The following is a 26,555-nucleotide window of genomic DNA, read 5'->3' as shown; positions in this document are numbered from 1 at the left end:
ACTGCCACAGAGGAGCTTTTTGACTACCTTAGAGGCCTCCACCAGGGATATGGGTGCGATACATTTATATCTATATATGTATATAATTAATTATAAGTAGTAACTTAAATGCCAAATCTGATAAGAGAGATTATATCAATTTATCTGATGACCCATTGGTGGGGCCAGACCCCTAATACTCTCAGAATCGAGCAGACACACGGGACATTTTACTGCAGTTTTATTATTTAACTTGGAGGCTGTTCAGCAGCATTCAGGTTCTCAAACATTAGAGATGTTCATAACAAGTTATTGGGTCTACTATTGTACGTAAGTTCAAAACCAGTAGGTGGCGCAATTGCAACATTTTGGACGCTGGCTGCCATTAAAAACAAAAGAAGAAGAATTACGTAACGTGACGTCAAGACGTAAAGTTAGTGTACTGTCCACCTTTATTATTCTGCTACGCTACTTAGCATGTCCAGCCTTGAAGGTTCAGCCTAGTGTACCGCGTGCATCCTCAGATAACCCCTTTGGAACACGAGGCGCGCGTCCGGCAGCAGCATGAGCACGCTGTGGATGGGCAACGTGAGTAACGGCTGCTCCACACCGCGTCACTGCGACACTCCGGTTAGCTAGTGCGACCTGCCCATGAGCTAACGCTAGCTAGCTAGCTAGCTACATACGTTGTATGAATGGAAGGGAGTTCAACACTCTTTTAGGAAACCAAGACTTTAATGTCGTCGTGCTTGTTGGGAAACGCTTTGTATCGAGTCCCGTTAGTCGAAAGACTAACCCAGTGTTTAGCTTCGGATCCTCGGCACACCGGAAAGCTACACGTAGCGGTAGCAGTCCAGCTAGCTAACACGTAGCAGTAGCAGTCCAGCTTGCTAACAAGTATTAGCAGTAGCAGTCCAGCTAGCTAACAAGTAGCGGTAGCAGTCCAGCTAGCTAACACGTAGCAGTAGCTGTCCAGCTAGCTAACAAGTAGCGGTAGCAGTCCAGCTAGCTAACAAGTAGCGGTAGCAGTCCAGCTAGCTAACAACTTTAATCAACGCTTTTCAGTGTTTATTCTCCATCTAGACCACATCAGACCAGGTCCACACTAACCGGACTAGAACAACATGGAGACTGTAAAGAGCCCCTTTCAGAAGTGTGAAACCTTTTGTCCTACTTGTGAAAATGAGCAGAAAGTTGCATAATTTAGATGTTTTCCATCCAGATGTCACGTTAGGGAAGACCATTGTCTGTTGATTGTCAAAACCGGCCCAGATTTGATAAAGCGACTGTTTAAAACTCCATTTACATTTGTAAAGAAATTATCTTTTTATGTAGATCTTGTTGGGATGGAGAAAAGTTAATGGAATCGTGTCTTTTATATCTGCTTTGATCAGTTTTTACACACAGAATACTTTGATTTGAAATGATGTCTATAAGCCGTCTCAAAGTTTGAGTGACGTAATGATGGATCCCTTAGCTTTCAGCCGACCCATTTCAGAATGATTCCTGAGCTCTCCTTACAATCTGTTGGTCTGTAGCTGGAGGTCTACATGGATGAGAAGTTCATCACCAGATCCTTTTCCACCATGGGGGAGCAGGTGATCAATGTGCGGATCATACGCAACAAGATGACAGGGTGAGCATTACATCCGCAAGCAGTTGTCTTCTCTAGAATGGCTCTATTCTGACGTTAAACAGTTTGTCATCACCCAGGGGGGCTCTGGGCTACTGTTTTGTTGAGATGACAGATGAGGCAACAGCGGAGAGATGTCTCCGCAAAATCAACGGAAAAGCCTTACCAGGAGCCAATCCGGTATGGATGTTCGGACTAACCAGTAACCTTGTTTTTATCTCCCTTGTCCTGAGAAATGGTATTTTTGTAATGTTTCTTTCTCACAGCCCACAAGATTCAAATTAAACAGAGCCACCTTTGGGAAACAAGACAGTGGGTGAGTTCATATGGAGACACAGGAAATCCAAGATGACCATGACATTTCAGGGTAACGTCTGTATTGTTCAACCTGACCCTATTTTCTTCTGTTTTTAAGTCTCACTGACTAATGGAGACAACACTTTCTGAAATGGGTCCGGTGTTGAGGGAGAGCGCATACTGGTGTGTGCGTTCACTAAAAGTGCTTGTTTTTGTCAAGCTTTGATTGTTAATGTAACATTATGGATTATGTGTTGCCAAAAGACAACACTGGAAAAACGACTGCCAGCCGGGCAGAGTTTGTTGCGTTGGAGTACAGAAAGCTAGCTTAGTGTTCTTTAAAGATTTCCAATGTCATGGCTGTTTGAATATCTCAATGTTCAATGTGGATGAGGTCTTTGAATTGGATGGCAACGATCAAAGGAATGGTAAAGCAAACCATTAAGTTCTCTTGTAGGCTTCCTTCCATAATGTTGTCAGACACTTCCAACAATCTAAGCCTGTTAGTGGCACAAACGAGTGCTTTTAGTGCACACAACAGGGTTATTTAGGGCTGCACAATGAGTCTAATATTAATAGCGATCATGATTTTGTCTTCCCGATCAGTGATCGACTGCAACATTTAAACTGCGTGCTCGCTCATAGAAAACTCTGCTGCACATCAAATCAATTGTATTTATATATTTTTCCGAGGAGATGCTGTGTGATTAATATTTGTACATCAGCAGGAAGATGGAAGGGAAAGCATTGCTCTGTTTATTTAACTGTGAATATTTTGTCCCTAAAATCAATGAATATTTGTGATGAAAGATAATCCTTCATTTGTCCCACAACGGGGACAAATGAAGGATTATAGCAGCAAAGTAGACAGTGAGACATCAGTAGAAAACCAAATAAATCGAATACAATAGATCATCAAACCGTAAAGCTATAATAAATAAGTAAACTGTAAAAAAAAAAAAGCAAAAAAATATAAGCTTATCGGATTGAGTGGTTGGATACACAAGGAAGGGAATCTGAAGTGTTTATATTGCACATTCATACATATTGATATTGCACATGGATGAATGAGTAATGTGTCTGTTCTTTATGATATGTGCGGTCTATTGGGAGAAGTGTTGGTTGTGTATATTGTGATCAATATGAATACAAATAATCTTGATCATTTTTGGCCATCATAGTGCAGCCCTTCGTATATTTGTATCACAGCTGATCTGATGACAGTGTAATCCATCAGGACGACCATAGTCAAAGGTTGTTGTCTCCATTAGTCGCGTAAACACAAACATGAGAAAAGAGTCCAGCTTGAAGAGCAGACGTTTCCCTGGAAGATCTACGTAATGACAGAATGAGTAATGGACGCATCACATGTCTCTTTCCTCTTGTAGTCAGATGTATTCTCTGTTTGTGGGAGATCTAACTCCAGAGGTGGATGATGGGATGCTCTACGAGTTCTTCTACAACCGCTACCCGTCCTGTCGAGGGGGGAAAGTGGTGCTGGACAGCATGGGCAACTCCAAGTGAGTATTAGAATGTCTCCATTAACATATGTATTGTACCATATTATTTGTTTATGTTGCCCGTCAGGTGGCCCGCCACCTCCCGTCAGGTGGCCCGCCACCTCCCGTCAGGTGGCCCGCCACCTCCCGTCAGGTGGCCCGCCACCTCGGTCAATGCAAAGGGACGGTCAGCTGTACTGTCTCCCTCTCTGTAGGGGCTGTGGCTTTGTTCAGTTCCCAGACGAGCGGCTGCAGAAGCGGGCTCTAGAGGACTGTCAGGGTGCTGTGGGACTGGGTGGTAAACCTCTCAGACTGAGCCTGGCTGCCAACAAGTGAGTTATTCTGCTCAGCTGATTGATTTGTGCCAGGAGCACGAGCCAATTGATGGGTGGAGTTCAGCAGTGTCTCTTCCTGTCTCTTGAGTTTAAGGAACAGGCAGCAGCAGCAGCCGTCAGAGCACAGATCGTGGCAGTCCGGCTCAGGATACAAGCCCAGCTACGACCAGTACAACCAGTACCAGCAGCAGGCCTATCCTGGGTATTACCCCTCCTGGGGCTACGATCAGACGGGAGGAGGGTACGGCTCCAACTACCAGCAGTATGATTACTCGCAGTATCCGCCCCCACAGGTAGGTGATGACACCAGTCAGCCAGCCGTCATGACCGGATGTGACTCGCTCTAACTTGTGTTCTCTGTCTAGGAGAGCGAGGCCGTTGAGGATGATGGACTTGAAGGTTGGTACAAATGACCCTTCATTTCATTATTCACTCTTTCATGAATCAGAGTTTTGATTGTTTAGTCTTCAGAGTGTTTGTTGTAAATCTTAAAGGTGTTTAGTGCATCACTAAACATACCTGAAGCAGAATACTTGGGTTTCGTTCCTGCTTTGGAGCAATTTTCTATTCACTAATTAGAGCAATTTCATTGACATAATTCCAACCGACAAACTTAGGATATAGGATTTATGTTTTCAGGATATGTCTGTGAAGCTCTTTTAATGGACGGTTACTGTGCTGCAGATCCCAGTCCAGAGCTGGACGTGGTGGAGGCCAACAGGAAGTTCATGGAGCTCAGTGAAGAACTGTATGACGCTCTGATCGAGTGTCACTGGCAGCCAGCAGAGCTCTCTCCAGAGCCGGACTATACGGCCTCCAGCCTCCCAGAGCCCATCTACTGCTGATTCACTGGAGCTTCCTGTCAGGACGTCTGCTCCAGTACGGATCCGTTTTAAGGACATGAAGTCATGCGACGGGCTCCTCAACAAAACCTACTTCTGATGTTTTTATGGATCCACAGAATGCGCTGAATAGATTACGTGTTAAAGTGTGACGTCTTATTTCCAACATGGTCCCAAAATGTTATGACCGGCACAAAACATGGAATGTAAAATGAAAGTATCAAATCCTAAAGATGAAAATGGCATGGAGCAAGTAAACTTTTTTTTTTTATACCATTACACACCAAAGTGACTCCTGCCAGTTTAGTGTCAAGCTGACATATTGGGTTCAGGTACAATCCTCATTGTATACGATGTATAGAGATCCTATGTCATCATTATTCTGACGACGCACGTGTTAGTAGAAAACTGAAAGGTCAAGCAGTAATAATCAGCACAGCCAATCAGATGAATGACGGTTTTGTTTTCATCTCTACTGATGTTGCCTCTATAAGAAGTACAGGCCAGTCATGTGTACACGTGTAGAGAAAAGCTTGTTCATCTTTGATCAGATGTCCTTGAATAAACTGAGCATGAAGCTGAAACACCAGAAACTAAATGTGCTACTCAAATCAATTATGGTGTCACTTTTCATAAGTAGCTTCTTAAGTACGTCCTTCCTTGTGGGACAGCAGTGTTCATTTGTATGGAGTGTGTGTATAGTCTGCCTGCATGCAGAGGATTAGTATCACTCCTAACATCTAGTCACTGTCTCCTTGTGGACTTGAGCTCATTGGTCCTGGTGCTGTTCAGGGGCGTCTCCAGCAGGTGGTGCTACTGCAGCCGGCACAGACTGTCAATAGGCCAGTGTACATGAAGAGATATACACTGAAAGCAAATGCTGTGTGGAAGAAGAGCTAATGTAAAATAAACCTGAGACTGCTCAAAGACTTGAGGTTGTATCCAAATGTACTCCTTCTATACAACACGCTCAATGTTGTTATACAAATCATATATACAGCTGGTAAACATCACACTATTGAGTTTTGATTTCTATTTGTGGGTTATCAGACAAGACAAAGAAAACAATTTAAGCACAAGATGTTAAACTTAATACAAACACAATCCCAAAACACAAAGCAAGGACTCGGGTTTGACTATCAGTTTTCACAAATGCTGAAACGATATAGGAGTAGAACAGACATGAGCTGTGTTCCCTGGTCATCATGGTACCGAAGGACACCGTGATGGATTTGATGGGAGTGTACGTTCCGTGATGAACTTTGTTCCAGACCTTTCTAAGTCTCAGCAACATCCGGCTGTAAATAAACTACCTGTAGAGATCTTCTAGTCTTCTGACCACTCAAAGCTCTTTAACACTACATGTCATCATGGAGCAGGAGCTACTATGAAGGTACCACCTGTCCATCAGGACTAACTAACATTCACACACTGCTTGAGACGATCCTCTCTGAGCTCTTCCACGGCCCGGCTCTGTTCCTGCTCTGTTGTGCATCATCAGCTGTGAGCGCTTCATACAGACAGGTGTGTGTCTTTAGCGTGTATCTACAGGGTGACCAGTCACGCTGTAGAAGCATCTCCAAGATGATCAAGAGGAATAAGAGGCGCCTGAGCTCCAATTCAAGTGTGGAGGGTCTGAATACTTCTGTCAGTGTGCTAGTGTAGTTTGTCTTTTAAATATATTTGTAAAAAAATCTAAAATCCTGTTTTGGTTCCATCATAAGGTATTGAGGGGGGAAATAATTGAAATGATTTTCATATAAGGCTGCAACATAACATGTGAAAAGAGGTTGTCTTGTTGGTTGTAATTAGTTTCTAAATGGTGATGATCTTCTGCTGCCAAATTAATACTATATACATATAGAATCTATTGAACACAACTGAGGATTTAGCCATGTATTATGATGTCTCCACGGGTAAAATATAAGGTGCTCCAACACTGTGGGCTTTTCAGAAATGTCAAATGAGATACAAATATTGGATGTCTTGTGTTGACATTTGTATTATTATTTAATTATGCATAATTTTAAGCCTTAATATCATTTACACAGGTGAGTTCTATACAAATTCTTCCCCCATACAGTCGTCATAAACAGACCAACACGGTCTCTGTAACACTGCTTACTTCTGCTGTTCAGTCTGAGATGTTAACATTGAGGTCTATGGGAAGGGACTCACTTTTGGAGCCGGCCTCAAGCGGACTTCTGCGTTGGCTTCGTTTCTCAGCTCTTGGTTCAGACCGATCAGAGGGTCCACTATCAGAAGATCGGTGGCTCGCTTCAGTGAGACCCCGAAGAGCAGCTGGAACCTCGTATGGCGGCTTCTCTTGTGAGAGCGGTGACGTCTAGTGCTCAGCTTTGAGTGGTCAGAAACTTGAGATGCTCTGCAGGAGCATCCTTCAATCAGCATCGGCGGTTCAATCCCCGGGAGCCAGTCCATGTCGATGTGTACTTGGGTATGAACGGGTGCATGTTGCTCGTCCACTTCAGTATTTAAAGTAGGTTTGAAGCTTCACTTCTGGAGTGAAGACACTCACTGTTATCTCCATTTGTATGATTCATTGCTTCAAGACGACAACGACACACCAAAACATACGAGTTATTGTTCACTGTCACGTGGACAACAATAGATTATTAACTCAGACTGAATCACTGCTGGTTGACTTTAGATCAAGTTGGTGTGAGACTTGATTCATCACTTGCCCACTAGGTAGAGACAGAGAGCCATGTCTGGTTCTTCTGACTCTTTGAAGCTGTTAGATAAATATAGTGGAGGAACATTGCAAGGAGAGTATAAAGAAAACACATGTATAGCATTACAGTCAAGTAGCATATCTACCTCTACAAATACTTGATGTATTCTTTTTGGGAATCTGGGGACCTAATGACAAACAAATGAAAAACATATAATATGTGTAGAAATGTGTAGCCTGTTGTGTAGTATGTGTGTAGCATATGTGTAGCCTGTTGTGTAGTATATGTGTAGCATATGTGTAGCCTGTTGTGTAGTATATGTGTAGCCTGTTGTGTCGTATATGTGTAGTATATGTGTAGCCTGTTGTGTAGTATACGTGTAGCATATGTGTAGTATATGTGTAGCCTGTTGTGTAGTATATGTGTAGCATATGTGTAGCCTGTTGTGTAGTGTAGGTGTAGCATATGTGTAGTATATGTGTAGTATATGTGTAGTGTATGTGTAGCCTGTTGTGTAGTATAGGTGTAGCATATGTGTAGCCTGTTGTGTAGTATAGGTGTAGCATATGTGTAGCTTATGTGTAGTATATAATTGTAGCCTGTTGTGTAGTGTAGGTGTAGTATATGTGTAGTATATGTGTAGTGTATGTGTAGCCTGTTGTGTAGTATAGGTGTAGCATATGTGTAGCTTATGTGTAGTATATGTGTAGTATATGTGTAGTGTATGTGTAGCTTATGTGTAGTATAGGTGTAGCATATGTGTAGCCTGTTGTGTAGTATAGGTGTAGCATATGTGTAGCTTATGTGTAGTATATGTGTAGTATAGGTGTAGCATATGTGTAGCTTATGTGTAGCTTATGTGTAGTATAGGTGTAGCATATGTGTAGCCTGTTGTGTAGTATATGTGTAGCCTGTTGTGTAGCATATGTGTAGCTTATGTGTAGTATATGTGTAGCCTGTTGTGTAGTATATGTGTAGCATATGTGTAGCCTGTTGTGTAGTATAGGTGTAGCATATGTGTAGCTTATGTGTAGTATAGGTGTAGCATATGTGTAGCATATGTGTAGTATATGTGTAGTGAATGTGTGGCATATGTGTAGTATATGTGTAGCCTGTTGTGTAGTATATGTGTAGTATATGTGTAGCATATGTGTAGCTTATGTGTAGTATATGTGTAGCATATGTGTAGCATATGTGTAGTATATGTGTAGCCTGTTGTGTAGTATATGTGTAGTATATGTGTAGTATATGTGTAGTGTATGTGTGGCATATATGTAGTATATGTGTAGCCTGTTGTGTAGTATATGTGTAGTATATGTGTAGCATATGTGTAGCTTATGTGTAGTATAGGTGTAGCATATGTGTAGCATATGTGTAGTATATGTGTAGTATATGTGTAGCCTGTTGTGTAGTATAGGTGTAGCATATGTGTAGCTTATGTGTAGTATAGGTGTAGCATATGTGTAGCTTATGTGTAGCCTGTTGAGTAGGATATGTGTAGTATATGTGTAGCATATGTGTAGCCTGTTGTGTAGTATATGTGTAGCATATGTGTAGCCTGTTGTGTAGTATATGTGTAGCCTGTTGTGTCGTATATGTGTAGTATATGTGTAGCCTGTTGTGTAGTATATGTGTAGCATATGTGTAGTATATGTGTAGCCTGTTGTGTAGTATATGTGTAGCATATGTGTAGCCTGTTGTGTAGTGTAGGTGTAGCATATGTGTAGTATATGTGTAGTATATGTGTAGTGTATGTGTAGCCTGTTGTGTAGTATAGGTGTAGCATATGTGTAGCCTGTTGTGTAGTATAGGTGTAGCATATGTGTAGCTTATGTGTAGTATATAATTGTAGCCTGTTGTGTAGTGTAGGTGTAGTATATGTGTAGTATATGTGTAGTGTATGTGTAGCCTGTTGTGTAGTATAGGTGTAGCATATGTGTAGCCTGTTGTGTAGTATAGGTGTAGCATATGTGTAGCTTATGTGTAGTATATGTGTAGTATATGTGTAGTGTATGTGTAGCTTATGTGTAGTATAGGTGTAGCATATGTGTAGCCTGTTGTGTAGTATAGGTGTAGCATATGTGTAGCTTATGTGTAGTATATGTGTAGTATAGGTGTAGCATATGTGTAGCTTATGTGTAGCTTATGTGTAGTATAGGTGTAGCATATGTGTAGCCTGTTGTGTAGTATATGTGTAGCCTGTTGTGTAGCATATGTGTAGCTTATGTGTAGTATATGTGTAGCCTGTTGTGTAGTATATGTGTAGCATATGTGTAGCCTGTTGTGTAGTATAGGTGTAGCATATGTGTAGCTTATGTGTAGTATAGGTGTAGCATATGTGTAGCATATGTGTAGTATATGTGTAGTGAATGTGTGGCATATGTGTAGTATATGTGTAGCCTGTTGTGTAGTATATGTGTAGTATATGTGTAGCATATGTGTAGCTTATGTGTAGTATATGTGTAGCATATGTGTAGCATATGTGTAGTATATGTGTAGCCTGTTGTGTAGTATATGTGTAGTATATGTGTAGTATATGTGTAGTGTATGTGTGGCATATATGTAGTATATGTGTAGCCTGTTGTGTAGTATATGTGTAGTATATGTGTAGCATATGTGTAGCTTATGTGTAGTATAGGTGTAGCATATGTGTAGCATATGTGTAGTATATGTGTAGTGTATGTGTGACATATGTGTAGTATATGTGTAGCCTGTTGTGTAGTATAGGTGTAGCATATGTGTAGCTTATGTGTAGTATAGGTGTAGCATATGTGTAGCTTATGTGTAGCCTGTTGAGTAGGATATGTGTAGTATATGTGTAGTATATGTGTAGCATGTGTGTAGTATATGTGTAGTGTATGTGTGGCATATATGTAGTATATGTGTAGCCTGTTGTGTAGTATATGTGTAGTATATGTGTAGCATATGTAGCCTGTTGTGTAGTATATGTATAACATATGTGTAGCCTGTTGTGTAGTATATGTGTAGTATATGTGTAGTATATGTGTAGCCTGTTGTGTAGCATATGTGTAGTACGTGTGTAGTACATGTACAGAAGCCTGTAGTACATGTGTAGTTAGTATGTGTGTAGAACATGTGTAGTACATGTGTAGTTAGTATGTGTGTAGCACATGTATAGAAGCCTGTAGTACATATGTAGTTAGTATGTGTGTAGTACATGTGTAGTTAGTGCATGTGTAGTACATGTGTAGAAGCCTGTAGGACGTGTGTAGCGCATGTGGAGTTAGTATGTGTGTAGTACATGTGCAGAAGCCTGTAGTACATGTGTAGTTAGTATGTGTGTAGTACATGTGTAGTACATGTGTAGTACATGTGTAGTACATGTGTAGAAGCCTGTAGTGCGTGTGTAGTACACGTGTAGTTAGTGTGTGTAGTACATGGGTAGTACATGTGTAGAAGCCTGTAGTACATGTGTAGTACACGTGTAGTTAGTACATGTGTAGTTAGTACATGTGTAGTTAGTACATATGTAGAAGCCTGTAGTACATGCGTAGTACATGTGTAGTTAGTACGTGTGTAGTACACGTGTAGTACATGTGCACAAGCCTGTTGTACATGTGTAGTACATGTGTAGTTAGTAGTGTGTAGTACATGTACACGTGTAGTACATGTGTAGTTAGTATGGGTGTAGTACATGTGTAGTTAGTATGTGTGTAGTACACGTGTAGTACATGTACACGTGCAGTACATGTGCAGAAGCCTGTTGTGTACATCAGGTCCAGCAGGAGCTGTGGGCTTCTGGACTGCATCAGAGTACTGAGATACTTTCTGAGTTGTGAGGACAGACTTCTTCTTCCCGCCAGTGAGGAGACCCCGTTGTTGTCACGTTGTTGGATGCGGGGCGATGCTTTTATTTTGAAAAACCTAGTGCCTTGTCACGCGGAGGTTTTGCGGCTCGCTTGACGGTGCTGGTCCGCTAGAAGACCGACAGACAGCAGCGCGGGGCGGGCGCAGCGGGACCACGGAGCCGACACACACACACACACACACACACACACACACACCGGAGCGCGGAGCACCAGAACCAGGTCTGAACCCAGCCTGGAGAACGCGTGCCGAATGACCAGCACGGGATGCGTCCCCAACTATGACCGAGCTGCACCAGGACCCCAGAACCCAAGCCCAGTCTCGCAGAGCCCCCGTGGGGCTGCGGGGCGGCTGACTTGCGGCGGTGCGTCTCCGCATGACCCGGCGGCTCGGGGCTCCGCGCAGCGGGACTTCTCCTCCCGGATGCGGCAGCGCGCTCAGGCACGCGCACTCCTGCCGGATTGTTGCCTCCATCGGCTACAGCAGACCCGTTTCTAGGGGAGGGGACGGTAGTCCGGCACGGCACGGCAGTCCATCGTTCAGGTAAAGATACAACTCATTATTCATGTGATGGCACCCCTTCATGCGCCAGAGGGTCCCTGCAGGCTCAGCCGGGCTCTGGTGGGCGCGTGAGGGACGCGTTTGCATGTCAGAGAAAGAAGCATTAGAGTCTTCATCCCATCACGAAGCACAACTTGTGGCTTCTCTGGGGGACCTGAGCTCCGTGAGGAGGACATGGGGCATAACGGGGCGATGCTTTCAGGTGAAAACATGGTGGAGCAACAGTGACTTCTGACTGATGCAAAGCCAGAAAATACCCCCATCTTAGAATAAGTGTGAGAGGAGTCAGCTCATGACCCCATGCAGGAGGTGATGGACTGGGCCGTTAGTACTTGTGCTGCAGGACGTCAGCCATGTTGGCTTCAGCTGGTTGTCCTGCTGCTTCATGGAATCCTCTCAGAGAGGAGCTGGAGGTCCTGAGAGCCCATTCTGGACCGGGTACCATCCTCTCCCAAAAACACACATAGGAAGCAAAACACAGGGATTCTCTGACTAAGGAGCCGTTGGCCTTTGACCCTGCGCTGCCGTTAACTTCTTTACTTAGTTTCAATCGTAGATACAAAACTAGATGAAAATCGATTGGAAAAAAACGCTGAGACATTGCTTCATAACCGGCTGCCATCTTACCAAGGTTGACAATCATCACTAATGGACAGCTACTGGGGGTCAGAGAGGACCTGAGAGGACCTGAGAGGACCTGAGAGGACCTGGGAGGACCAGAGAGGACCAGAGAGGACCAGAGAGGACCTGGGAGGACCAGAGAGGACGTGGGAGGACCAGAGAGGACCAGAGAGGACCAGAGAGGACCTGAGAAGACCTGAGAGGACCAGAGAGGACCTGGGAGGACCAGAGAGGACCAGAGAGGACCTGGGAGGACCAGAGAGGACCAGAGAGGACCTGAGAAGACCTGAGAGGACCTGAGAAGACCTGAGAGGACCTGAGAGGACCTGGGAGGACCAGAGAGGACCAGAGAGGACCTGAGAGGACCAGAGAGGACCAGAGAGGACCAGAGAGGACCTGAGAAGACCTGAGAGGACCTGAGAGGACCTGGGAGGACCAGAGAGGACCAGAGAGGACCAGAGAGGACGTGGGAGGACCAGAGAGGACCAGAGAGGACCAGAGAGGACCTGGGAGGACCAGAGAGGACCAGAGAGGACCTGGGAGGACCAGAGAGGACCAGAGAGGACCAGAGAGGACCTGAGAAGACCTGAGAGGACCTGAGAGGACCTGGGAGGACCAGAGAGGACCAGAGAGGACCAGAGAGGACGTGGGAGGACCAGAGAGGACCAGAGAGGACCTGAGAGGACCTGAGAGGACCAGAGAGGACCTGGGAGGCCTGCATCTCCTTCACTAGTCAGCATACATAGGTAGTCATGTATCATGAAGCCTAATATTCAGATTATAATCGGTTTAAAAAAACAACCAGAACACCAACGCTCCATATGGACATTATCAGAATAAACGGGCCTAAACCATTTCATTTTGGTTTGAGAATTTAAACTTTTTCATAAGCAGATCAAAAGAAAGAACTGTACCTCATAAATAATGAAAGCAATGACTTTGTGGCTTCTTTAATGCAGACTGCTTCTGAACGTGACCACAGAGGAGATGGTTTTAATACAAACTCTCAAAGAACTTAACGTGGCTACAGACAGAGTTCCCTCAAAGGTGAATGATTGTTTTTCATTCTGTTTTCTTCTTCTACGCACACAATGTGTTTATGGTGAAGCAGAGCAACTGGTGTTGAGGTGACGCCCACATGCTACCTGAGGGTATGAGACGATGCTCACGCTGTGGGCTGAGAGTGGAAACAATCACCAGACATGCCCATCACTGGGATAATGGTTCTGTTCACCAGCCACATGTATTCAGTTTTCTACAGTAGAGGACTAAAACACATTTAGGGAGCTAAAATCAGAGAATTTGGCAATAATCTTATTATTAAAAATTATCCAGGACGAGTGATGAGATATCAATGATCAAATAGTTGGCAAATTCATTTAAAAGTTGGCAACTACTTGATGAATTGACTGATCTTTGCAGCTCTAGACTTGTTCTCTGCAGGGAAATAACATTTAAACATTTGCTTAGTTAAATAAACTGCACTTGTTTATCTCTTTTCTAGTCTTCTGACCACTCAAAGCTCTCTAACACTACATGGCATCAGTACTATAATAATGAATGAAGCAATGAGTAGAAGGTTATTTATCACATGTCTTAAATGCCGGACAAATAACACTGTTTACAGCATTATGACAACCTGGATATGCCTCTGTGTTCCAGTGGATCCGTAATCAATGCTTCCAGTGTAGGAACTTATAGAATTAAACCCACTGATTGTTACACAATTTCATCCCACAATGTGCTGAGCATTATCAGATGTCATATATTTATTATTGACCCAAAGTAATCTTGTTTGTACTGGAATGTTTTTTCTAGTAAATATAACATTGCAGTGTAACCTTTAAGGAGCAGATTAACTTAACTGTTGCCTTCCTGAACCGCGTGCTCCAGCAGCCACAGCTCTTGTTGTGGTTTCATGTGGTATCTCAGTGGGGACCCGATCCCCAACATGCAGATCAATTCGTGAGGAAGTATACTCCTCTGAGCAGAGCCTCTGCAACACTCGGACCAAGAAGCTGAACCTGGCGTTAGAGTAGCAGTTTGCCGCAGACACAACCAAATACTTTCCTCCTGTAGTGTCATTATTACGGAGACAGTACACGTCACATGTGGATGCCTGGAATCCATCTGGATGTAGCCTGCCTAACTCTCTGTGGCCACTCATTAGTCCGTGGTTGTTTAGATGCACAGTCCTCTTTTTATGTTAATCACCACTGGAAATAATTAGAGCGAAACTCCTCGGACCTTCCATGTCTGTGGGGAGCCTGTGACTTCATTGAGGTACACACAAAAGTAAAGAATCATTCGCACATGTGCTGTTCTTCTGGAGTTCCCACACGGGTCATAAAGAAAGCCGAATAAAAATGGAACGGCTTCAAACACTCTGACCGCAGTTACTGTCAGGTCCTGAGTGTGTTGCAACGTTCTCACCATGCTGACTGTCAGACCCTCACCGCAAAGTCATTTCTCCTTCTTCCTTGTGTAAATATTTCCGTACAGAGGAGGCCGGGCCACACCACCCTGCTTCAGAGCTGTTTAGATATAGGGGGTTCTCAGATGTTTCTGTTATGCCGTTGTGGAGAAGAATTGTCCCCCAACCCAAGCAAAAATTTTTATTAATCATTGAAGGTGCTAAACCAAAGTTGAGAGCACATCAAGGATTGGGGGATTTCCTCCACAAAGCTCCCAACGAGCAGACGGCTGGGCCTGCAACTAGCAGCCCACCTGTAGCTGCTAGTTAAGGTTTAATCCCTGGTCACGGGATTCCCTTACACATCCCAAGAGTTCTTCATTGGTCTAGCCTTTTACTTTTGCTCTCTAAATGCACTTAGATTAACTTGCCGTTGTTATATTGATATTGTGTTAGAGTTAGATATTCCAGTGTTGTGAAAGCACTAATATTGATACAGCTCAGAGAAAAAGGAGGGATGATAATACAGCAAAAGCTTTAAATTCCTAAAATATAGTTGGCATGCAGCAGATGATGGAATGCTTACAACCAGAAAATACTTTAAGAATCGACTTGGACTTCCAAAAATGACTTGAAAAAAAAAAAATGACTCTGCTTAATGATGGTAATGCATCATCTGAACTACTGAAGAACAAATCTCCTTTCTCTGACTGGATTACTTTATCTGATCAAGATGTTATGATTACTTTATTTGCTTTACTGAAAAGAAAGATCATATGAGGTGTTAGGACCACAAGTGGTGTTAATATATATGGAGGACAGAAAATGACTTAAAAATAAATGTATGAATAAATAAATACAGGAATAAATAAATAAATACTTAAATAAATGTATAAGTAAATGTATAAATAAATACAGGAATAAATGAATATAAATTGATACCTAAACAGGACATCATTAATTAAATCTATTTCTGTATTTCTTCATTTATTTATGCCTGTATTTCTGTGTGCTTATATGCAAATCAGCTGGGGCGGTCCGACCCTCATTGTTAAACAGGATTGGTCAAGTAGGGGAGCGAGACAGAAGCAACCGATCCCTAGCACATGGCCCAGCCAGCCGTTAGCCTGTAGCGAAAGTTATAGAGAAGTATTTAAAACGAAAACATGAAGACGAAAGTGCTGTTGAACACCCACACGTCTAAACGTTTGTGCAAGTATAATCCTGACTTCACGAAGTAGAGCTTTGTGAACGGAGGTAACAAGGCAGAGCCCTGAGCTTGTGTGTGAGGGCTAACGCTAGCTAACGTTAGCCTCGCTAGCTAACGCAGCACTGAAGGCTTCACAGCTAAAGGGGTATCTAGAGACCAAACATCCAACGCTCGTGAGAAAGCCGGTGGGATTTTTCCAGATAAAGGACGATGTACTACAGATGCAGGAAAGGTCTGTCACTGACTGGCAACTCCAAATGTGCTGTGAAAGCCAGCTGTCACAGATATGAAGAGCAACTTCTGGTTCCGCAAACATGAAGACTGCTGAAGCATATCATTCACATCATAAGGCTATATTTTAATTTGCACTTTATTTAAATGTTATTTACAGTTTATTTAATTTGAAATTGAGTATTTGGAATTGTGTGCACACTTGTCTGTACACTAATAGTTGCCCAATAATTGTGAACACACAGATATTCTGCTAAGAAAGTAAAAACCTCACTTTTACTGTCTTAATTATTCAGGTTTGAGGTTTATTAACATTGTGGATTAACCAAGAGCACTGTATTAGTTCAATAATACAATTAATCCTAAACAAACTACTTACTTAATAATTGTGCAGTGTATTTCTTTTATTACCACATATTATTTATCAAATTTCAATTTTGTTCTCAGTTTTCTTTAGAGTCCCCCTTGTTTTTGTAGAAAAATTGAATAATTAGTTGTTTGTGTGTTAATACGCCTGACTTGAGCCTTTAAATGAGTTATTGTATCAGCTTGATTTGTTCAATGACTTGTTGTCTATGCAGGTTTACATACACATGATCAATAAATGTCTTTGTGATGATCACATTGCATCATGTAATTTATTTGACAAGGTTTTTGCTTGTTAAACTGTAGGTAGATCTGATTTAGTTATTGAATACAAATCAAACCAAGAGTGAGATCAATTAATTAATAAACCAATACAGTGTTAATATTTGAATGGGCCTCGGGGCACTTTGTACTTGAAAAGTTGGACTCCAAGGTCAAAAAGGTTAAGAACCCCTGCTCTAAATCGTCTGCTAACGATCGCAATTGATTTGAAATGGCTTGTAATAACGATACCATGTTGCCAAGTGCTAACGACGACTTCTGCTAACAGTTAGCTGAGCTTGCCAACTTCAACAACATGTGCAAGGCAGAAGTAGTAGAGCATAACATACCAGGTGATCACACTCCTGTGGTCCATCATTCTTTAGACTGCCCCAGCTCATTTGCATATAAGGACACAGAAATACAGGCATAAATAATTGAATAAATACGTGTGGACACATAAATAAATGAATAAATATAGAAATGTAGAAGTAGATTTATTTAATGAAGTCCTGTTTAGGTATAACTTATATTTATATATTCCTGTATTTATTTAAGCATTTAATTCAGTATTTATTTATACATTTATTTAATTTAACATGTGATGTTAAGTAACATTTCTCCTCATTGTTCACATTTGTTTATTTCACCCTTTCAAGCTGCTTAGCAGTCAAATGTAAAAAAAAGTAACGTTAGTAAATGTAACCTTTGTCTCTTGGTAACGTTAGTCAATGTTACCTTTGTCTCTTGGTAACGTTAGTCAATGTTACCTTTGTCTCTTGGTAACGTTAGTAAATGTAACCTTTGTCTCTTGATCTCTTGGTAACGTTAGTCAATGTTACCTTTGTCTCTTCGTAACGTTAGTAAATGTAACCTTGGTCTCTTGATCTCTTGGTAACGTTAGTAAATGTTACCTTTGTCTCTTTGTAACGTTAGTCAATGTTACCTTGGTCTCTTGGTAACGTTAGTAAATGTAACCTTTGTCTCTTGATCTTTTGGTAACGTTAGTAAATGTAATCTTTGTCTCTTGATCTCTTGGTAACGTTAGTTAATGTTACCTTTGTCTCTTGGTAACGTTAGTAAATGTAACCTTTGTCTCTTGATCTCTTGGTAACGTTAGTTAATGTTACCTTTGTCTCTTGGTAACGTTAGTAAATGTAATCTTTGTCTCTTGATCTCTTGGTAACGTTAGTTAATGTTACCTTTGTCTCTTGGTAACGTTAGTAAATGTAACCTTTGTCTCTTGATCTCTTGGTAACGTTAGTTAATGTTACCTTTGTCTCTTGGTAACGTTAGTAAATGTAACCTTTGTCTCTTGATCTCTTGGTAACGTTAGTCAATGTTACCTTTGTCTCTTGGTAACGTTAGTAAATGTAACCTTGGTCTCTTGATCTCTTGGTAACGTTAGTAAATGTTACCTTTGTCTCTTTGTAACGTTAGTCAATGTTACCTTGGTCTCTTGGTAACGTTAGTAAATGTAACCTTTGTCTCTTGATCTCTTGGTAACGTTAGTCAATGTTACCTTTGTCTCTTGATGTCTTGGTAACGTTAGTAAATGTTACCTTGGTCTCTTGATCTTTTGGTAACGTTAGTCAATGTTACCTTGGTCTCTTGGTAACGTTAGTAGATGTTACCTTTGTCTCTTTGTAACGTTAGTAGATGTTACCTTTGTCTCTTTGTAACGTTAGTAGATGTTACCTCTGTCTCTTGGTAACGTTAGTAAATGTTACCTCTGTCTCTTGGTAACGTTAGTAAATGTTACCTCTGTCTCTTGGTAACGTTAGTAGATGTTACCTTTGTCTCTTGGTAACGTTAATAAATGTTACCTCTGTCTCTTGGTAACATTAGTAAATGTTACCTCTGTCTCTTGGTAACGTTAGTAGATGTTACCTTTGTCTCTTGGTAACGTTAATAAATGTTACCTCTGTCTCTTGGTAACGTTTATAAATGTTCCCTCTGTCTCTTGGTAACGTTAGTAGATGTTACCTCTGTCTCTTGGTAACGTTAGTAAATGTTACCTTTGTCTCTTGATCTCTTGGTAATGTTAGTAAATGTTACCTTTGTCTCTTGGTAACGTTAATAAATGTTACCTCTGTCTCTTGGTAACGTTAGTAGATGTTACCTCTGTCTCTAGATAACGTTAGTAGATGTTACCTCTGTCTCTTGGTAACGTTAGTAAATGTTACCTCTGTCTCTTGGTAACGTTAATAAATGTTACCTCTGTCTCTTGGTAACGTTAATAAATGTTACCTCTGTCTCTTGGTAACGTTAGTAGATGTTACCTCTGTCTCTTGGTAACTTTAGTAAATGTTACCTTTGTCTCTTGATCTCTTGGTAACGTTAGTAAATGTTACCTTTGTCTCTTGGTAACGTTAGTAGATGTTACCTCTGTCTCTTGGTAACGTTAGTAAATGTTACCTTTGTCTCTTGGTAACGTTAGTAAATGTTACCTTGGTCTCTTTGTAACGTTAATAAATGGTACCTCTGTCTCTTGGTAACGTTAGTAGATGTTACCTCTGTCTCTTGGTAACGTTAGTAAATGTTACCTTTGTCTCTTGGTAACGTTAATAAATGTTACCTTGGTCTCTTGGTGAAGTTAGTAAATGTTACCTTTGTCTCTTTGTAACGTTAGTAAATGTTACCTTTGTCTCTTGGTAGCGTTAGTAGATGTAACCTTTGTCTTTTGGTAAAGTTAGTAAATGTTACCTTTGTCTCTTGATCTCTTGGTAACGTTAGTAAATATTTCCTTTGTCCCTTGGTAACGTTAGTAAATGTAACCTTTGTCTCTTGATGTCTTGGTAACGTTAGTAAATGTAACCTTTGTCTCTTGATCTCTTGGTAACGTTAGTAAATGTTTCCTTTGTCCCTTGGTAACGTTAGTAAATGTAACCTTTGTCTCTTGATGTCTTGGTAACGTTAGTCAATGTTACCTTTGTCTCTTGGTAACGTTAGTAAATGTAACCTTGGTCTCTTGGTAACGTTAGTAAATGTAACCTTTGTCTCTTGATCTCTTGGTAACGTTAGTCAATGTTACCTTTGTCTCTTGGTAATGTTAGTAAATGTAACCTTTGTCTCTTGATCTCTTGGTAACGTTAGTAAATGTTACCTTTGTCTCTTGATGTCTTGGTAACGTTAGTAAATGTAACCTTTGTCTCTTGATCTCTTGGTAACGTTAGTAAATGTTTCCTTTGTCCCTTGGTAACGTTAGTAAATGTAACCTTGGTCTCTTGGTAACGTTAGTAAATGTAACCTTTGTCTCTTGATCTCTTGGTAACGTTAGTCAATGTTACCTTTGTCTCTTGGTAATGTTAGTAAATGTAACCTTTGTCTCTTGATCTCTTGGTAACGTTAGTCAATGTTACCTTTGTCTCTTGGTAACGTTAGTAAATGTTACCTTGGTCTCTTGGCAAAGTTAGTAAATGTTACCTTTGTCTCTTGGTAACTTTAGTAAATGTTACCTTTGTCTCTTGATCTCTTGGTAACGTTAGTAAATGTTACCTTTGTCTCTTGGTAACGTTAGTAGATGTTACCTCTGTCTCTTGGTAACGTTAGTAAATGTTACCTTTGTCTCTTGGTAACGTTAGTAAATGTTACCTTGGTCTCTTTGTAACGTTAATAAATGGTACCTCTGTCTCTTGGTAACGTTAGTAGATGTTACCTCTGTCTCTTGGTAACGTTAGTAGATGTTACCTCTGTCTCTTGGTAACGTTAGTAAATGTTACCTTTGTCTCTTGGTAACGTTAATAAATGTTACCTTGGTCTCTTGGTGAAGTTAGTAAATGTTACCTTTGTCTCTTTGTAACGTTAGTAAATGTTACCTTTGTCTCTTGGTAGCGTTAGTAGATGTAACCTTTGTCTTTTGGTAAAGTTAGTAAATGTTACCTTTGTCTCTTGATCTCTTGGTAACGTTAGTAAATATTTCCTTTGTCCCTTGGTAACGTTAGTAAATGTAACCTTTGTCTCTTGATGTCTTGGTAACGTTAGTAAATGTAACCTTTGTCTCTTGATCTCTTGGTAACGTTAGTAAATGTTTCCTTTGTCCCTTGGTAACGTTAGTAAATGTAACCTTTGTCTCTTGATGTCTTGGTAACGTTAGTCAATGTTACCTTTGTCTCTTGGTAACGTTAGTAAATGTAACCTTGGTCTCTTGGTAACGTTAGTAAATGTAACCTTTGTCTCTTGATCTCTTGGTAACGTTAGTCAATGTTACCTTTGTCTCTTGGTAATGTTAGTAAATGTAACCTTTGTCTCTTGATCTCTTGGTAACGTTAGTAAATGTTACCTTTGTCTCTTGGTAACGTTAGTAAATGTAACCTTTGTCTCTTGATGTCTTGGTAACGTTAGTAAATGTAACCTTTGTCTCTTGATCTCTTGGTAACGTTAGTAAATGTTTCCTTTGTCCCTTGGTAACGTTAGTAAATGTAACCTTGGTCTCTTGGTAACGTTAGTAAATGTAACCTTTGTCTCTTGATCTCTTGGTAACGTTAGTCAATGTTACCTTTGTCTCTTGGTAATGTTAGTAAATGTAACCTTTGTCTCTTGATCTCTTGGTAACGTTAGTCAATGTTACCTTTGTCTCTTGGTAACGTTAGTAAATGTTACCTTGGTCTCTTGGCAAAGTTAGTAAATGTTACCTTTGTCTCTTGGTAACGTTAGTAGATGTAACCTTTGTCTTTTGGTAAAGTTAGTAAATGTTACCTTTGTCTCTTGATCTCTTGGTAACGTTAGTAAATGTTTCCTTTGTCTCTTGGTAACGTTAGTAAATGTAACCTTTGTCTCTTGATGTCTTGGTAACGTTAGTCAATGTTACCTTTGTCTCTTGTTAACGTTAGTAAATGTAACTTTGGTCTCTTGGTCACGTTAGTAAATGTAACCTTTGTCTTTTGATCTCTTGGTAACGTTAGTCAATGTTACCTTTGTCTCTTGGTAAAGTTAGTAAATGTTACCTTTGTCTCTTGGTAACGTTAGTAAATGTTACCTTTGTCTCTTGGTAACGTTAGTAAATGTAACTTTGGTCTCTTGGTAACGTTAGTAAATGTAACCTTTGTCTCTTGATCTCTTGGTAACGTTAGTCAATGTTACCTTTGTCTCTTGGTAATGTTAGTAAATGTAACCTTTGTCTCTTGATCTCTTGGTAACGTTAGTCAATGTTACCTTTGTCTCTTGGTAACGTTAGTAAATGTAACCTTGGTCTCTTGGTAACGTTAGTAAATGTAACCTTTGTCTCTTGATCTCTTGGTAACGTTAGTCAATGTTACCTTTGTCTCTTGGTAATGTTAGTAAATGTAACCTTTGTCTCTTGATCTCTTGGTAACGTTAGTCAAAGTTACCTTTGTCTCTTGATCTCTTGGTAACGTTAGTAAATGTTACCTTTGTCTCTTGATCTTTTGGTAACGTTAGTAAATGTTGCCTTTGTCTCTTTGTAATGTTAGTCAATGTTACCTTGGTCTCTTTGTAACGTTAGTAGATGTTACCTTTGTCTCTTTGTATCGTTAGTAGATGTTACCTTTGTCTCTTTGTAACGTTAGTAGATGTTACCTTTGTCTCTTTGTAACGTTAGTAGATGTTACCTCTGTCTCTTGGTAACGTTAGTAGATGTTACCTCTGTCTCTTGATCTCTTGGTAACGTTAGTAAATGTTACCTTTGTCTCTTGGTAACGTTAGTAAATGTAACCGTTGTCTCTTGATCTCTTGGTAACGTTAGTCAATGTTACCTTTGTCTCTTGGTAACGTTAGTAAATGTAACCTTGGTCTCTTGATCTCTTGGTAACGTTAGTAAATGTTACCTTTGTCTCTTGGTAACGTTAGTAAATGTAACCTTTGTCTCTTGATCTCTTGGTAACGTTAGTCAATGTTACCTTTGTCTCTTGGTAACGTTAGTAAATGTAACCTTTGTCTCTTGATCTCTTGGTAACGTTAGTCAATGTTACCTTTGTCTCTTTGTAATGTTAGTCAATGTTACCTTGGTCTCTTTGTAACGTTAGTAGATGTTACCTTTGTCTCTTTGTATCGTTAGTAGATGTTACCTTTGTCTCTTTGTAACGTTAGTAGATGTTACCTCTGTCTCTTGGTAACATTAGTAAATGTTACCTCTGTCTCTTGGTGACGTTAGTAGATGTTACCTCTGTCTCTTGGTAACGTTAATAAATGTTACCTCTGTCTCTTGGTTACGTTAGTAAATGTTGCCTTTGTCTCTTGATCTCTTGGTAACGTTAGTAAATGTTACCTTTGTCTCTTGGTAACGTTAGTAGATGTTACCTTTGTCTCTTGGTAACGTTTGTAAATGTTACCTTTGTCTCTTGATCTCTTGGTAACGTTAGTAAATGTTACCTTTGTCTCTTGGTAACGTTAGTAAATGTTACCTTTGTCTCTTGATCTCTTGGTAACGTTAGTAAATGTTACCTTTGTCTCTTGGTAACGTTAGTAGATGTTACCTCTGTCTCTTGGTAACGTTAGTAAATGTTACCTTTGTCTCTTGATCTCTTGGTAACGTTAGTAAATGTTACCTTTGTCTCTTGGTAACGTTAGTAGATGTTACCTTTGTCTCTTGGTAACGTTTGTAAATGTTACCTTGGTCTCTTGGTAATGTTAGTAAATGTTACCTTTGTCTCTGGTCTCTTTGGTCCTCTTGGTGAAGCTAGTAGGTGCTGAACAACTGACCATCAGTAACTGTCCATTAGTGATGACTGTCAACAATACCTTGGTAAGACGAGTTGTATCTTATTTTCACCTCCTCTGTTTTACATCTATACTAACATGTCCCACGTTTTCAAAGAGTACGTAGAGGCTTTAAATGTGTTCAATATGAAATAGAAATATCACACTGTAGATTAAAAAAATGTATAATGACGTACTTGTTTTCAAGAGATGAATTATTGACATATCACATTTTCGTGATCTATCAGGCCGAAGTTGAAAATATTAAGCTGACTGATGTATTGTGCACCCTCAAATACAGACAGGTATGTATTTGATGAATGCAACATGTAGATACGTTACAACTGCACTAACTCCTAACTCCTCTGACAGGGTTAACAGGAGCTCTGGACTGACCTGAGCCATGAAGACCCAAAAGGCTCGAGGCATTACACTACCATCACCTCCCTGCCGACGGAAGTCTCCCTTCACCTTACGAGGCAGAAAGAAGGACGGGGTGATCCAAGGGAAACTTCGCATCCGCTCCTTTCCTGGAGCCTTCCTGGTGCTGGGGGTCATCGTGGTGGTTGTTGGCACCGCTCTGGCTGTGGCAGGATACTGGCCCTACCGGATACCGAGCGCCTCCATCCTGGGGGCTGCAGAGAAGGAAAGTTTCTCTGAGTCGCAGACTTCTGGGTGGAGTCTAGGAGCTACGGGCCTCCTAACTACAGCCAGCCTCATCCACAGTGAGCGGATGAAGCTGCTAGGGCCTGTCATCATGGGGGTGGGACTCTTCATCCTCATTTGTGCCAACACAGTGCTGTACGAGAACAGGGACAGAGAGACTCAGGTGCTGCTGGCTCAGATGCGCAGTGTAATCTGCTCTGTGTCTGCGGCGGTTCCCTCAGCAGACCTTAAAGAAATGGCAGCAGCCAACTCCATGGCCAAACACTACCAGTGTGTGAGAAGTTTACCAGCTGCCCATCTCAACATCCTCTGTATGCAGCAGCTAGCCAGCTCTGAGCCGCTGCTCCAGACCAGCCACCCCAGAGACCAGGAGCACAGTGTGCAGAGCATCTACCAGCAAGCTGGTCTCCAGACAGAAGTCCTCCACCACCAGGAGTCCGAGCCTCCGCCCTCCCCCCACTCCTCCTTCTCCAACTCGTGTAACTCTAGTCAGACAGACTTTAACACACAGTCTGGTGCCGAGCACCACAGGGGCAGTGCCAGCTTCCTCCCCCCCCTCGTCAAGCTCAACAGCTGCCTGATGTCTGCCAGCTCCATGTCCACTCTGGACGAGGTAGATGTGCCAGACATCCAGCCGAGGCGCTGCCACAGTATGAGCTACCGGACTAACCCCTATTCAGCTGGAACTGGTGTGCAGGATGGAGCCCACGCACCGGGGGAGGAGGGAGAAATGAATCCGCTGGTAGTCACAAGAGAGACTGCTTCACAGGTTTGCGTGAACATCCCCTGGCAGGTTGTGGAGGCTGCAGAGAAGCAGACCCGCCGAAGCTGGCCCCGGCTAAACCTGGGCAGCAGCAGGCGGTATTTGAAACTAGAGAACAAAGAGGACTCAGTGGACAAGCTGCTGGACCAGATAGAGCAGCAGTGTTATCAGTGGGATAAGACTTTTGGCTCTGGGCCTTTCCAGTGATTGGCTGCTCTCCACTGAGGGATATAATCACCCTGATAACGAAGAAACATCATGATATTTTCCCCTGGATTCTATAACTGCACTATATTTAGTTTTTCTCTGTGTGGGGAGAGAAAGGCTGAACCCCGGGTTATGTGGAGTACAGTATTTCTCACAAGGATCTTCCAAAACTTGAGCTTGTTCTCAATCGTCAGTGGAATATTGATACACATGTTATGGTATTTGCTTGGCCTCCAATTGGATTTTTTTTATATATTTGAAGGAACAATGAGACCCTACACTGTCACAGCTGAGATAAGAAGACTGTTCTGCAGTTTGGCTCGGCAGCAATGCCAGAAATCAACTTTATCTCATTCCAAAATGGTTTGCCTGTCTGCCGTGTGCACACCTTGTGTAGCAGAGATAGAAGCGGGGTTGTTTCACTGTGTGTCCATTTGAACCAAACTACCTGGACTCCTGAGTCCATAAAGTGCTGACAGCTCTTGACTAATGCAACTAGTATATACAAATGTTTTCTCCCAAATGCAATGCATGGCCGTGATGTACAGTATGTTACATCTTAATACTTATGCAGAGAATGTCACTGTTGGTTTTGCGTGTATAAGAAGCAATGATAGTTAAAGGATGGCATCAATTCTGGTTTATTACATCTTGGGTCTTATATTCTTAGCGTTGGCTCTTATTACAATTGACATTGATCTCCCCAAGATGGCTGAGATGTGGGAACACGACGGCATCACTACATCTGTCTCTGAACTGGTGGATGCTAATGGACACTTTGATTAATAACTAGTATAGTAGCCACTATAACCATGGTTGCACTCCAACCATTACAGACACACACACACACACACACACACACACACACACACACACACACACACACACACACACACACACACACACACACACACACAATGTATGAGCAGCCCTAGCTCCAAATCCCCCTCACACACGTGTTCGTCCATGTTGCCGTTATCTTAATTATTTTGCCTTATTAGGACAGTCTGTTTGTCTCTGCGTACACACTTTATTTATCCAGGGTGAAACAAAACCACATGTGCATGATGAGAGAGTAAATAAAACTAGCTCCAGCTACGACCACACAGCTAACGGCTTACGACAGAACCTGAACTACCAGGGACCAGGTCAGAGTCTGGGACCAGGTCAGAGTCAGGGACCAGGACCAGGTCAGAGTCAGGAACCAGGACCAGGTCAGAGTCAGGGACCAGGTCAGAGTCAGGAACCAGGACCAGGTCAGGGACCAGGACCAGGTCAGAGTCAGGGACCAGGTCAGAGTCAGGAACCAGGACCAGGTCAGGGACCAGGTCAGAGTCAGGGACCAGGTCAGAGTCAGGAACCAGGACCAGGTCAGAGTCAGGGACCAGGACCAGGTCAGAGTCAGGGACCAGGTCAGAGTCAGGAACCAGGACCAGGTCAGGGACCAGGACCAGGTCAGAGTCAGGGACCAGGTCAGAGTCAGGAACCAGGAC

At 41.8% G+C, this 26,555-nt stretch overlaps 2 protein-coding genes across 4 annotated transcripts; both read left to right on the top strand.

Annotated features, from left to right (window-relative positions):
- The first annotated feature begins 417 nt into the window (after nucleotides 1-417).
- Nucleotides 418-5,496, top strand: LOC306749134 (tRNA selenocysteine 1-associated protein 1-like). Of its 3 annotated transcripts, none has more exons than XM_079232388.1 (9): nucleotides 418-567; nucleotides 1,518-1,615; nucleotides 1,693-1,792; nucleotides 1,879-1,928; nucleotides 3,298-3,429; nucleotides 3,624-3,740; nucleotides 3,832-4,036; nucleotides 4,109-4,142; nucleotides 4,428-5,496. In XM_079232388.1, exons 1-9 carry the CDS (start codon nucleotides 544-546, stop codon nucleotides 4,586-4,588), a joined length of 921 nt encoding a protein of 306 aa, XP_079088514.1. In that variant the 5' UTR covers nucleotides 418-543; the 3' UTR covers nucleotides 4,589-5,496. The 3 variants fall into 3 exon arrangements, with proteins under 3 accessions (XP_079088514.1, XP_079088513.1, XP_079088512.1); XM_079232387.1 differs by having other exon boundaries at nucleotides 1,678-1,792; nucleotides 3,838-4,036; XM_079232386.1 differs by having other exon boundaries at nucleotides 1,678-1,792.
- Nucleotides 5,497-23,829: 18,333 nt separating this feature from the next.
- Nucleotides 23,830-25,062, top strand: tmem200b (transmembrane protein 200B; the record flags this gene model as incomplete). Its single annotated transcript, XM_079232124.1, has 1 exon — nucleotides 23,830-25,062. One exon carries the CDS (start codon nucleotides 23,830-23,832, stop codon nucleotides 25,060-25,062), a length of 1,233 nt encoding a protein of 410 aa, XP_079088250.1.
- Nucleotides 25,063-26,555: the final 1,493 nt, after the last annotated feature.

Source organism: Taurulus bubalis (assembly GCF_910589615.1).
Source record: "Taurulus bubalis genome assembly, chromosome: 16".
In the NCBI taxonomy this organism is placed as follows: domain Eukaryota; kingdom Metazoa; phylum Chordata; class Actinopteri; order Perciformes; family Cottidae; genus Taurulus; species Taurulus bubalis.
The sequence above is the reverse complement of the archived record's forward strand: the minus strand, read 5'-3'. Positions and strand labels throughout refer to the sequence as shown.

Coding starts and splice junctions, on each gene's coding strand:
- LOC306749134 (XM_079232386.1), top strand. CDS start 544: ATGAGCACGCTGTGGATGGGCAAC. Junction 1,929..3,297: donor TTTGGGAAACAAGACAGTGG/GTGAGTTCATAT, acceptor TTCCTCTTGTAG/TCAGATGTATTCTCTGTTTG. Junction 3,430..3,623: donor GACAGCATGGGCAACTCCAA/GTGAGTATTAGA, acceptor CCCTCTCTGTAG/GGGCTGTGGCTTTGTTCAGT.